The 13,267-nt window shown below is 49.0% G+C and overlaps 1 protein-coding gene across 10 annotated transcripts in view; it reads right to left on the bottom strand.

The window, feature by feature from the left end:
• Window positions 1-1,597: 1,597 nt before the first annotated feature.
• The window catches only part of BRSK1 (BR serine/threonine kinase 1), a 50,949-nt gene continuing 39,279 nt past the window's right edge, over window positions 1,598-13,267 (bottom strand). For 9 of the 10 annotated variants that reach the window (XM_079950377.1, XM_079950375.1, XM_079950379.1 and 6 more), the window contains 6 exons: window positions 11,265-11,688; window positions 9,768-9,816; window positions 8,556-8,679; window positions 7,373-7,553; window positions 5,477-5,566; window positions 1,598-4,484 (listed from right to left, as the gene is read on the bottom strand). In XM_079950377.1, the coding sequence (XP_079806503.1) occupies window positions 4,300-4,484; window positions 5,477-5,566; window positions 7,373-7,553; window positions 8,556-8,679; window positions 9,768-9,816; window positions 11,265-11,688 (1,053 nt within the window). In that variant the 3' untranslated portion in view covers window positions 1,598-4,299. The remainder of the gene's footprint in view (window positions 4,485-5,476; window positions 5,567-7,372; window positions 7,554-8,555; window positions 8,680-9,767; window positions 9,817-11,264; window positions 11,689-13,267) is intronic. The other variant, XM_079950378.1, reaches the window with a different exon arrangement.

Below are 13,267 nucleotides of genomic sequence, written 5' to 3'. Positions count from 1 at the left end.
TAGACTTTATTCTGGTATGGGAGTGCCCAAGACCCCTGCCTTGAGGTTAAAGTAAATGTTATTCCTACTTTATAGCTACGAACTGAACCTCCAGTCTAATTCCTTTCCTTTCCTAAGAAAGGACAATTAATAAAGTGAAAGTACTGGGTAGCTAGCCGTGGAAGCGCTTATTTCGTTGCCCTAAATCAGAGCTGGCGTGGCAGGCTTGATACAATTCCAGTCAATTTACATGTGGTGTTTAAATGAGCTGAAGACCACTGGCAAGTTCTCTGAGAAGATTCCTCAGAAGGCTTATGAGACTTGGGCTGAAAGGGTAGGATTTCTAGATTTGATCTAAAGACACAAAGCAGATTCTTGAACTCAAGATGTGCCACAATGGAAGAGAAGACTTGTTTCATTGGGCAGCAGCTCAAAATCCAAGGGGAGTTTGAAAAGTGCAAAATTGCCATTTTCTCATATACACGTGCCCCTACATTTCCATTTTCTCTCACAAACCATGGTCCACCTGCACGGGCAGCACCCAATCTGCTGGCCCCTCCTATTGGCTTCAGTCAGCATGGCCCAATGGACAGAGAGAAGTCATTCAACAATCCCACCCCTGCTATACCGACACATGGGATACACAAAGCCCGTTTGCTCTGGGAACTCTTTCTGATGTTTTCTTTCCGTGTTGCTTCCTGTGCTAGTATTGCCCTTCCCTGAGAACCTTTGCATAGCCAGGGGGCTTCTTTACTTGCATGTTACCAGACAGAGCCAAATGGAGGCACCCCCTGCCACTTTGCAGTAACACATGAATCAGGCGCTCCCCTCTCTCTCCCACCCCTGCTTGCACACAGGTTCATACACACTGACCACCATCTAGCCACTTTTTGGCATACTGTGCACTAAGCATCCCTTCTCTGCCATATGGACAGCGCCTATCCTCGTGTTCCCCACCAGCCACACTTCTGTCCGCATTTATTCTCACAACCGGCATGCTCTCATTTATGCAGAGCTCTCATCCCAGACTCGCATACCCACAGAGTCCTGAGCCCACTCACAAAACACACTGCAGGCATCATTTCCAGGAGCCACAGTCTCTGTTTACACAACCAGCATCTCCATGCCAATGCGTAAACAGCCAATGTGGAAACTCATCTGATTTGAATAGGTCCCCACCTGTTGATGGCCCCAGGGATGGCTTCGGCTGTTTACGCATCATTCGTTTAAAGCACATGACTTCCCCCAAAGAATCCTGGGAACTGTAGTTATAGGTGCTGGGAAGAGCAGCTGAGGGGGGCAAACTATAGCCCCCAGGATTCTTCGAAGGGAAGCCATGTGATGTAAATGTTTGGTGTTTCGTCAACTCTTAACCTCCCTTTTGGGGGATATGTGTGTGTGCAAAGGCCACCTTACCCTTGTACCATCCAGTATCACTGCACATGTGAAAGCCCTATGAAGATGCACCCTTGACCTAACCAGAGCCATCACCCCTAAAAAACCCTCTCTTCCCTCTCACAACCCCACCTCATCACCTTCCAGTTGGAAGCCAAAAGGGCCGCAATCCCCCCGGAAGCTTGGGCAGAAATAACACGTGGCAAGTCTCAGCAGCAAGGGAAACATTTGAGTGACTGTTTGTATTTTTTTTTTCTGAGCAATAATTAGACCCCCGGAGATGAAAGGCTTGGGTGGGGGTGGGGTGTTGAACAGCCAGAGAGAAGGGTGGGGAGAAGATGGGCTGTGGGGTCGTTGTGTGTGCGCGAGAGATAAGGTTGGGTTCACAAAAGGAGGGAGGATGGGCAGACACAGGGAGGAGGGTGGCGGGGGGAGGTTACATAGTTGTCTCCTGCCCATTTGCACGCCCGCATGCGCCATCACCCACATCCCCCCCCCCCAGCTGAGAGGAGAGAGCCGCCCAGAGCAGGATGGGGGGGGGGGTGGAGGAGGAATGGTAGGAGCAGGACTGCTTTTTTCAAAATCCACCATCACCACCCTATTGCACTGTCACCCAACCTGGACTCCCTTCCCCATATTGATGGATGCCCATTGGCTCCCAATTTTGCAGCTCCCACCCTCCATACTCTTGCGAATGCCACTCATGGTCCAGAAAGGAATCCTGCCTCATGATTTGTGCCTCCAGTTGACGCCCGTATGCCTCCATTAAGGTCCTCAGCCTGGTGACTCTGGGGTCCCTCTGCCTTCTGTCAAGACCGCAGCATGTTCTGAAAGCCTCCCCCCTCCGTCTGTCCCCCTCCTCAGAGTGCCTTGTGCATATGGGTGCCCAGCTTTAGGGAAAATGGAGCGGGGAGAGCGGGGACACGGGAGGGGAGTCATGTACCCACCCGGAGTTCTGGCAGGGTTGCTAAAATTACACGAGACAGAAGCTAGGCCTCAATTATATCCTTGGAAATTTTGCAGACCAATAGATGAGCTTTTGAAAATACTGGAAAGGGGGGCCTAATGTAGGGTGATAAGCGAAGCAGGAAGAGATAGTAGAGGGTATTCTTTACTCATCTGTGCCCCCCCTTTTTTCTTTTTAGAAACACAGGAGTAGCCCAAATGGCTTTGATAAAATTTCCTGCATAAAATAAGAACATGTATTTGAAAGGAGTGAGAGACATCTATTCAAATCTCATCCTGGTTTGTTCTAAACACCTTTTTCTATTTTGAGCCATGATATTTCTAACGTTGGAAACTGAAGGCTTTCTGGTAGTGTTTGTTTTTTAAGCTAACAAAGTCAGTGCAGCTGCCTATCCCATTCTCTCCTCTGCAGCTCTTGCTGAATCCTGCTCTCATACTGCGCTGTCTATGAAGGAATCATGAAGTTCCTTCCAGCAGTGACTGTAATGAGTGGTTGCATAAGTCTGATACTTTTGTCACCTAGTCGGAATAAAAAGTTAGGGATGGGAATGGAAAATGCAAGCGGTCACATTGTGCCGTAAGCCGTGCTTTGACTTCTTCAGGGGGTACACGAGGGTATGCAGTACCAGTGCCTCTTTTTGTTATTGTTAAAAAGTGTGGCACTTACTATAACAACTCATGCTGAGTACTGGCACCTATTTTTCTAGAAAGAAAGCACTGGCTATATTTTAAAAACACGGAAGAATGGTAATTTGGGAATGTTGTTCACTATTCCTGGTGGGTGAGCAAACACCCTTTTTTTAAAAAAAAAGTAGCAATTTGTTTAAAATGGATCGCTGACATTGCCAGAGCTTTCAAAGTTATTTTTGGCTTTAAATATATTTTTCAAATTGCTCCTTTGTGTAAATTTGCAAAGTTCTCAGAAAACTGCTTTAATAGTTACAGCCAGACACATCCACCCCAAAAAATCACATATATTCGGAAATTCAGATCTGGGCGGGGGGGGGGGGGCATTTTTCAAACTTTGGTTTTTGAACATTGTTCCAATGAATATTTAAGCTTTACGCCATCTGGCGATAATGCTTTCCTTTCTTTAGCCTAATTAAGTTTCTCAGAGCAGGAAAACTAAAAGAGAAGTTGGAACAGAAGGGAAACGTTTTTTTACTTTCTCTCCTGCGACAACCAATTTTATTTATCCATTTCATAAAATGTATATTCCGCTTGATTGTTAAAAAACAAACAAACCAACAACCCAAATTCTGCTACTAGTTCTGTCTCCTGATTTTAGTCACTGTCGCCATGAACCTGTGAATACAGGGGGAGGGGGGGTGTACTATTTCTGAGGCCACAGAAGGAAAAGCAGGAGAAAGAGAATGTCTTGTGGAAAGAACCAAAACAGAAATCAGGAGGGAGTCTGTGAAAAGGGCTCAAGTAAATAAAGACACCCACTTTCCCTCCCACTCCCACCCCCAACCAAAAGGATAGGATTAAACCCCCACCCCAAACCCCACCGGCTCCTGCCCGGTTTGCTCCTCCTCTTCCTTCCCCCCTCTGTTTGTTTTCTTTCTTTTTTTTCCAGTCCACCATCCTTTCTTTTTGTCTCCATAATTTGTTCTTTTCTTTCCCTTCGGTTCTTTTGTAGATTTGTTTTCTGTTGTTGTTGTTGTTGTTAACTATTTACAAGTTCACAGTATGGGCCGCTCCCAAGATGGCGACTTTCCGCCCCAGGGGGTGGGGTGAGACGGAGTTGTTAAAACTTGGACCAAACCCCCACCCCGCCCTGCCCTGCCCCGCCCCTGCCTGCGTCTCTGGTGCAGGGCCTTTTACCCATCCGTCCAGGTTCGTTGGCTCCTCCTGTCCATCTGGAGCGGCTGCCAGCTATTTCCAGGGGCGCGGAGTGGGCTTCCTTCGGCTGCTCTTCCCCCTAGCCGCCCTCAGACTGCCCCCCTGCCCCAGACGTCACGGCTGCTGTGGAGACGGGGGTGGTGGTTGTTGGACTTGAGTCCCGTTGGACGAGACGAGCTTCTTGTCCTTGGAGCCGCGTCGATGGTGTTCGGACGAGACGTCGGATTCGGAGCGCCGAGATGGTTGGCAGCTGCGGGTTGGAGTGCCTGGCAAGCGGGACTGCTGCCCGTTCTTCTCATCTGGAAGCGGAGAGAAGCAAAATCAGGGGAATTTCACAAGCAGTCACACACACATACCCTTTGGAACTGCTCTGAACAACCAAGATCCAACAGAACCTTTTCTCCTGCTTCCTGTCCCTTAGTAACTATGGTGCTTAAATATGGGTGTGTTCTGCAACAGGTTCTTCACATAATAATAGTGCATTAGAGGTGGGTTTCATCTGCTTTAGTTTGTTCTACAAAGCTTAAGAACAGGCATAGGCAAATTCGGCCCTCCAGATGTTTTGAGACTACAACTCCCATCATCCCTGACCGCTGGTCCTGTTAGCTAGGAATGATGGGAGTTGTAGTTCCAAAAACATCTGGAGGGCCGAGTTTACCTATGCCTTCTTAAGAATATAGGAAGCAGCTTTAAATCAAGTCACACCACTGCTCAGATCTCCAAGGTTTCAGGCAGGATTCTCTACCTGGAAATTGAACTTGGGACTTCATGCATGCAAGGCAGATGCTCTAGGGCTGAGCTATGGCCCTTCCCTAATGCTACCATGTCACTGCTGTCTGGAGGGGCACAAAAATAAACCAGAACGTTTGTGGTATAAAGCGTTATGGGCTTCCAGCAGGAAGTTGTTGTTGTTTAGTCGTTTAGTCGTGTCCGACTCTTCGTGACCCCATGGACCAGTGCATGCCAGGCACTTCCAGCAGGAAGTTACTGACTGGCAATGAAGCAGTGTGACCGCACCAAAAGTTTTGCAGATGCAACCAGGGGCCCTAAATTTCAAGATACCCCATTCCAAAGAAGTAGCCTTGTTAATGTGCTGCAGCAAAGGGTCTAGAGATAAGAGGACAAGATGAGATGCCATGCAGCAGCTCCACCAGCAGGACAGGGAATATTTGCACAGGTAACAGAAAATGCCTCTTGACAAAAACCAGCATGGGCAAGAGCAGTGGCTAGCACACTGCTCATTGCTAGACTGCATCCATCTAAGGTCGAGCAAACCCCTTCAAACACCTACCAGCGAGGGCTTGCACAGAAGGCTGGTCGTGTGTGCTGAGCAGTTGCGCCTGGATTGTTTCCACAACTCGCTTAAACCGGCGGCTAGGACCTAAGAATGAGACATAGGCATTCAGGGTCAGGAAGGAACAGGGGCTCCTGGAGATCCTCCAAAAGACAAGATTCCAGGAGCAGGACACTGCTAGGGCTGCATGGTGGGAAGATGCACTCCTAAGCAGTGCAGATCCTAAAACCAAGCTGAACTCCGTATGGGTGGGTTTAAGACTGTATTGATATTAAATATATTAAGGCTTTAACATCTCTGTTTTGTTAGACACTGTACTCAATATATGGTTTTAGAACAAACTGCTTATTTCTAGGATCCAGAACAAACTTGTCTGAAGTGCTATCTGCTGTTTTAAAAACCATTCTCTCTCACACAATCACACACCCCTATCTATAAATAAATTAAACACACACACACACACACACACTCATAGTCTACTCGCTTCAGCACTGCAATATGCCAGTAACAACTGTGAAATGAATGGATTTGGATTCCCAAGTCAGACGCTGGTGCCTTTTTAGACTCTGGGATAGGTGCTATGTTGCCTCTGGAGAGGCTGGTGTTTGAAGTTCCTGTAAATGAACTTTGATCTTCCCTCCAAGGGAACTGGGATCCCCTTTCCCACTGTGGGCATATCTACATTACAGATTCTAGCTGGTTTAAAAGGCAGCTGTTTCATGCAAGGTGCTAGTGATCTCTATACAGGGCCCTTTGCCCTCTCGTGAAACTATGAATTCTGCAGGACTCTTTGGGAGAAACCACAAAACTGGTGAAAGCTGGTGTAAAATAGTAAGATACACATGCCCCATGTGAGAATCTCCCTTGCATTGTTCATAACCCACTACCAAACATTAAAAACAAAACAAAACCCCACTAGCTCTGTGGGACATCCCTAGAATTCAGCAGCACCATGTGTTGCTCCTCTTGTCAAGACCCAGGAACTGCAAATAAGCAACTAGGAATCAGCTTTCGCTGAATCTTGAAGGCAGAGTTGGCAGTCTCAAAGAAGGGAGATATCATTTGGAAAGGCAAGTTACAGGGCCCAAAATAATAGCCATTCAGGAGACTTTGCTCATACATTTCCAGCCATGCGTTTGCAATGATAATGGATGGAAGCTGCTTTTCTTAAAACAGTCCTTTCCTGGGGGTCCCAGGGAATCCCAGGAAATGTAAGCCTGTGAGGGGTATGGCCTATCTCTTCTACTAAAACAGCTGGAAACATCATTTTTCTTTCAATGAATCTAGTAGCCACTATTTAAATTACTCCCAAGTAAATAGAAAAAGTGTACACGTCTCCAAGAGACTGAAAGGTGATTAGGTTTTTGTATCAGAGAGGGACAGAGGAGGCATCCAATCAACTCTCCGCTGCCCCACAAATATCTATTTTTATTAATACTTGTCCAGAGATATACAGAAGCTCATACCCAATACAAAGTATCTTTTTATAATACACCAGAATATAAGAAATGCTTTTGAAATCTAATCTAAAAAAGGAACGGAAGCAAAAACAAGAAGGAAAAGGAAAAGAAAGTGATAGAGAAGAGAGACAGAGAGGAGAGAGAAGAGAGAGAAAAAATGAAGAAAGATAAAAAAAAATACTTCTGGTTCTCTATCCTGCAGTTAAATATAGCATTCACTCAAAAATATCCAACTACTCTATTTTCTATAAACCAATTTTTTCCCTATCTTCATATCCAGATATTACAAGTTCATTTTCTCTTTCACACAAAAAGCCAGTAAGAAGTTTTCAATCCTTAATAAATGCCAATAGTGATTTTTCTCTCATTAAAGGTGTCCAGTAAACACAACAAATCCCCAAGGCCACTCAAAGGAGGATCCTAGGGCACTCACCTGAGATGAGGGTGAAGGTGACCGAGTAGATCCCGCTGTCCTTGTGCGCCTCCCCACCCTCGGAGTAGCTAATGTCGACTTGGAACTTGACGGGTTTCTGGAAGACAGAGGGGCCACCCGACGACTTATATTCGGCCCGGAAGCTTGTTTGGGATACAACGCTGTGACTCAGGCTGGGGATCTGTGAATGTGATGGAACGCAGGAGATGTCAGCCTACAGGCAGCATTGGGCAAAACGGTCCATCCATTTCTATCAATTTCTCATTTTTCTAGCCTTCACATTTCCACATCGGCTTGTGATTTTATTTTTTTTAAAGTCCTTACAAAAATTCACCTGCATTTTAGTCCGAATTCCTTTTAATATACACCTGCTCCTTTCAAATTTTAGCCTAACATGCACAGTTCTGCAGAGCAACTTCCCCTATTTCCCCCCCGTTCTTTTCAATAATGTCTGCATTTCCGCCTTAATACTGTACCCTAACATATATGCATTTTTGTACACCTTAAATGGTTGGAGAATGGCATTTCAAAATTTGGAGAAGTGTGAATTTTGAAAGTTGACCATGATTTCGTTCACGTATCGATTTGGAAGGTGTGGATTTTGTAAGTCTGCCTTTAAAGGCGAATGGAATCTCTAATTTCTCCCCCATCTTTATCCACAAACCACGGATGGAACTCATCCCTTCCCAGGGTCCTGCTAATTCCACTGCGGTTGTCAGCACCCAGTAGGCCTGTCTTAAAGGTAAAGGTAAAGGGACCCCTGACCATTAGGTCCAGTCGTGACCGACTCTGGGGTTGCGGCGCTCATCTTGCTTTATTGGCCGAGGGAGCTGGCATACAGCTTCCAGGTCATGTGGCCAGCATGACTTAGCCGCTTCTGGCGAACCAGAGCAGCACACAGAAACACCGTTTACCTTCCCGCCAGAGCGGTACCTATTTATCTACTTGCACTGGCGTGCTTTCGAACTGCTAGGTTGGCAGGAGCAGGGACCGAGCAACGGGAGCTCACCCCGTCGCGGGGATTCGAACCTCTGACCTTCTCATCGGCAAGTCCTAGGCTCTGTGGTTTAACCCACAGCGCCACCCGTGTCCCTTTTTAGGCCTGTCTTACTTGCCTCCATATCCTATTCTTCAGTCTCCCCAAACACACACATTCTTCCCCTCCTGGGCCTTCAGGACTCACCGAGAGGAAGGCGTGTACGATATCAGCCTTGATGGAGCTCAGGGGTTTGTCTTTGATGACCACGAAAATTTGTTCCTCTTTGTCTAGGTTGATAAAATTCCCAAACCAGGATTTCTTGGCTAGTCTGAAAGGGGCAAAAGCAGTACAGGAAGGCTGTGACAGCCTGCAAATAAGCACGGCAAAGAAGGAGAGGTGGGAGAGGTGACCACTTGTTGCCACTGAAGCCTGAGCCTGTGGCAACTGCACAACCACAGAAGCACATGTCAGGGACTGGCTGGACGAATAGGAGAGATGGGAGGCACCAGCTGGGGAACCCCAAGGGAAACTCCGGAAGAGGAAAGCTCAGAGCACAGGGATTGGTGGTGGGGCACTGAGGAGAGGCCAGAGGAACAGGACTGGGAGTAGGTGCCGGATGCTGATGGGGCAGCAGGGTTTAGTGAGCAGGAAGAGCCTGTGACAGAGAGCAGTTCAGACTCTGAGGCTGAAGCAGAGGAGGGGAGGGGGCAAGAGGCTGATGAAGAATCCAGGGAGTCTCCCTCTCCTGCTGCAGAAACATGCAGAATAATGAGGAGAGCAGAACAGAGGCCAGATATGTACAGACGCAGTTTGAAACCGCTTGGGAAACATCCGGGAGAGGAGGAACCTTAGAAAGGGTGGAAGGCAGGGACCTTCAGTCCTGGCAACTGCTCCAAAGGGACAAGACTTACTGGGAAGTGTTGCTGTGTTCTATGCAGTTTCCTTGAATAAAGAGTTAACTTCACTGTCCTGCATTCTCCGTGCTGACCTGTGTCTGACTCCGATGAGTCCACTTGGTGCAGGTGGAGGGTGGGGAGATTTGGATCTCCCCATGCCAACAACCACACATTTACTGTGGAATCGAATTGCCATCCAGTCAGAAGCTCCCTTGTGCTCTTGGGAAGGAGATGTATCAATTCCTCTGTCCCTTTGCCAGTGGAACCTGCATGCCTTGCCTGGCTGCCCAGAGCAGTGGAGGAGTTGCCCAGGGAGCATACACGTTCCCAGCCACTCTAAGCCAGAGTACAGAAGCACCATTTCTGCACACACACCCTGGATCTGGGCCCTTGGCTAGTCTTGCCAACTCCTAAATACAACCCTGCATCCAGTAAGGAATGAAGTTAAAGAACAAGGAGGGAAGGGAAATGAAATGAATTTTCGTCTCCTTCCTTATTGCCACTGCCTTCTGATACTCACTCAGGGGATGATTCTGGAGTAAGACTGGACATTTCTTCTGGTGTAGGAACTGCAGGGCGAGGAGGAGAAACATGAAATGTAAAACAGGAGTGTGCGTGACCTCTTTCCCACCCACTCCAGTGCTTCAAAGCAAAGCTGCACTTGCTGCTAGAGGTTGAGGGCAAAAGCAGGGATGGCTAGGATTCCACACAGTCTTGCTTGGGCAAGAGCCATAGCTCAGTGGTAGAGCATCTGCTTTGCATGCAGGAGGTCCTGGGTTCAATCCCTGGAATCTCCAGGGAGGGCCGGGAGAGTCTCCCTGCCCGAAATCCTGGAGAGATACTGCCAGTCAGTGTAGGCAGTAAAGCTAGGGGGAATCAAGTGTTCGGAGTCAGTATAAGGCAGCTTCCCAGGTTCCTATTTGCATGTTTCCATCCCTCTCTTACATATGTCTGACATACAGTGGTGCCTCGCAAGATGAAAACAATCCGTTCCGCGAGTCTCTTCGTCTAGCGGTTTTTTCGTCTTGCGAAGCAAGCCAATTGACGGCTTAGCGGATTAGCGCTGTTAGCGGTTTAGTGGCTTTTAGCGGCTTATCGGCTTAGCAGATAAGCGGATAAGCGGCTTAGAAAAGGGGGGGGGGAAGGAAAAAAAACCCGCAGGAACTCGCAAGACATTTTCGTCTTGCGAAGCAAGCCCATAGGAAATTCGTTTTGCAAAGCGCCTCCAAAACGGAAAACTCTTTCGTCTAGCGAGTTTTCCGTCTTGCGAGGCATTCGTCTTGCGGGGCACCACTGTATAATTTATACCATGGATGGAAAATCTCGACCCCACAGGCAAACCTTGGCCTGCCATGGGTTCCAATTTAGCCCAAGAGGCTGTTTCCCCAAAAAAACTGCATCCACCTATCAATCAGATGACATCATCCCAAGAGGCGGATGACATCAGCTGATGGTTGGGGACTTCATCCTGCCTGGTTCTGCTGCGCAAGCTAGCTTCCCTGGAATCATAGATCCCTGACTTCGTTATAACATCTGTGGTCCTGCCCACCTGTCAAAGTTGGCCCACCGGGTGGAGAGATAAAGATCTGGTTTGCTGGACCACAGAGGTTCAGCTTCATGTAAACAATTTGTTGCGCAATGGCATTATGCTAACCCCCGTTTCATTCATACGTGCGTGCCCTTTTGATTGCTCTCTGAGCTCTTTCTCTTTCATTCTCGATCGTCCCCAGTCATAGGCACACATCAGTCCTGATGCAGCTGTACCCTCTGAATGCTCCTCTGCCTGCCAGAATTAACTGCTCTTGCACATGCGCAGGAAAGTGCTTTAGATGCTCACTTACCTCCTTACACACCTCCTTACAGGGGGCAAAGTTGCCATGCGTTAAGGATGGGTCACTCACAATCCCTCTTTCAACCCTGCTTTTATACCTTGATTTGTCTTTGGCAACACAACCGCTACACCCGCATGCACCTGTTCACACACCCTCCCCAGCAGGGGGCGGAACTGCCCACTCACCTTGTAGTTTCCGACGGTGAAAGCGCGGGGAGCCCAGGAAGCTGTTCTTGATGGAGTTCAGGCGGGTCTTCCAGGCCACGCCCGCCACGCCCGGGCTGCTGGGCGGCGTCCCTCCGGGGGTGCCGCTGGGGCTCTCTTTGGGCGTGTGCACAGGGGTGCCGAGCGGAGTGGGGAGGGGGCTTCCCCGAGGGGAGGGGTGGGGGGTGACCTGCAGCACAGATTTGGGTGGGGGTTTAGTAGAAGGGAAAAAGCAGCGGGGAGAGGAGGGCGGGTGAGGGGGCGGAGAGTTGGGGGGCAAGGGGAAAGGGGCGGAGCGCCGGCTCTGCAGGGCCCGCTCCCCTGCCGGGCTGCCCTTGGCCGGAAGCGTCTGAGTCTTCGCAGGGGCCGGGGGAGGCGATGGGAGGGAGAAGCTGAAGATGGGGCTCTGGGTGTGGGGAGAAGTGGGGGGGAGGAAGAAAGGTGAGGAGGGGAGAGCCGTGAGATGGGGGGTGAGTAATGGCAGGTGACAGCCCCACAAGCCTGCTCCCAAAGAGAGTCTCGCTCTGTGGCCCAGACAGAACTCGGTGGCGTGACAAATGGCCTGCTTTCGTAAGGATCTGCCTGCTCCACGGCAAGCCTACTCTGCATTCTTGGGGAGATCTCTGTGGTGCCCAAAGACTATGTGTCTCCCTCCAGCCAGCCTGCGCTGCAGCAAACCTGACATCCACTACTCCACCTCCCCTCCATCGCTTTTTTTGATATTATGTCCTCCTCTGCCTGTCTGCCTCCCGGGGAGACCAGCCCTCTGCTTCCTCCTCCCGCAAACAGCCACCCTTTCCTACAGAGCAGCTGCTCCAAGCCCGAAAGTGGCCTTCCACAACCTGGTGCCCTCCAGGTGTTGTTGAACTCCAGCTTCCATCATCCCTGACCACTGGCCAAGCTGGCTGGGACTGATGAGAGAGCCAGAGCTGGCCTGCATCATCATCAACCTTCATCTTCATTTATTTACATGCTGCTTAAGATCCAGGCGGCTCCTAAGCAGCTTACAAAACATATATAACCCCATTTGCACAATGGTTAGAATGCAGCATAATTTTTAAAACACACAAGTAAAATACAGCATAGAACAATCCCATTAAAATATTAAAATATAAATGTGCATGATTGTTTTAACAGAGGAATCCCTTTAAAACAGCCCGGCAGTTGAAACAGGAGGCCCAAGAGATCAAGGGAATGTCTGCATCAGCTGGAAGGCACCAGGGGAAGGCTGCCCTGCCCCTTTCTCACAGGGAACCTCCCCTTCACCCTAGAGGCAGTCAAACCCTCAACAGCCAGCCTACTGCAAAGATAAGCTTCCTCTTCTAAGGGATTCTTCCCCCATTTGCTTCTGTGCACCTTTACTAACTTTGTGGCAGGCTGCAGTTCAAGGGCTGAGGTCTTCGCTGGCATGGAGGTGTCGTGCTGATCAAAGCTGCACCAGCTCGATTTCTGCCTTCTGTGCAGCTAGTAGCAACAAAGAACCTGCCTCCAAACAATAAAGGGCTTTGCCTACTTCCACAACAGCCAACATGCTGCACTGCCAATGCTACCTAGCCTACAGCTTGTTGCTACTTTTAGCCAAACCAACCATGGCATGAAGCACACACAGCAGAACCTCTTACGTATGCCTTCGTTTACTAAGTTTCAGGCACAGAGTGCACAGGTGAGGGATGGAGTTCTGAGGTCTGGATCAGCACTGTGATCTGGGACAAGGAGGGAATTTGACCCCGTGTCCCCACCATCTTTCTAATCCAGAGCTCCCTGCCCTGCTCTTCTGGGGCTGCTGTTTGTTACCCCAGGAGAAAAACTGCAATTAGCAGCAAAGGCAAAAAATAGCTGCATGCAGGGGAGCGGGGAGATTTAGATCAGGGCTGTGGGTGGAGCAAAGAGTTAAATCCCTTCTTTCCCATACCATGATCCCAATCTTGATTCCCCCCCTCCCCCACCAGCTGCTATTGAGAAACCAAGCACACACATGGGCAGAT

The sequence above is a fragment of the Podarcis cretensis genome (assembly GCF_951804945.1).
Source record: "Podarcis cretensis genome assembly, chromosome: 13".
Taxonomy (NCBI): Eukaryota; Metazoa; Chordata; class Lepidosauria; order Squamata; family Lacertidae; genus Podarcis; species Podarcis cretensis.
This window is presented reverse-complemented; position numbering and strand designations above follow the sequence as displayed.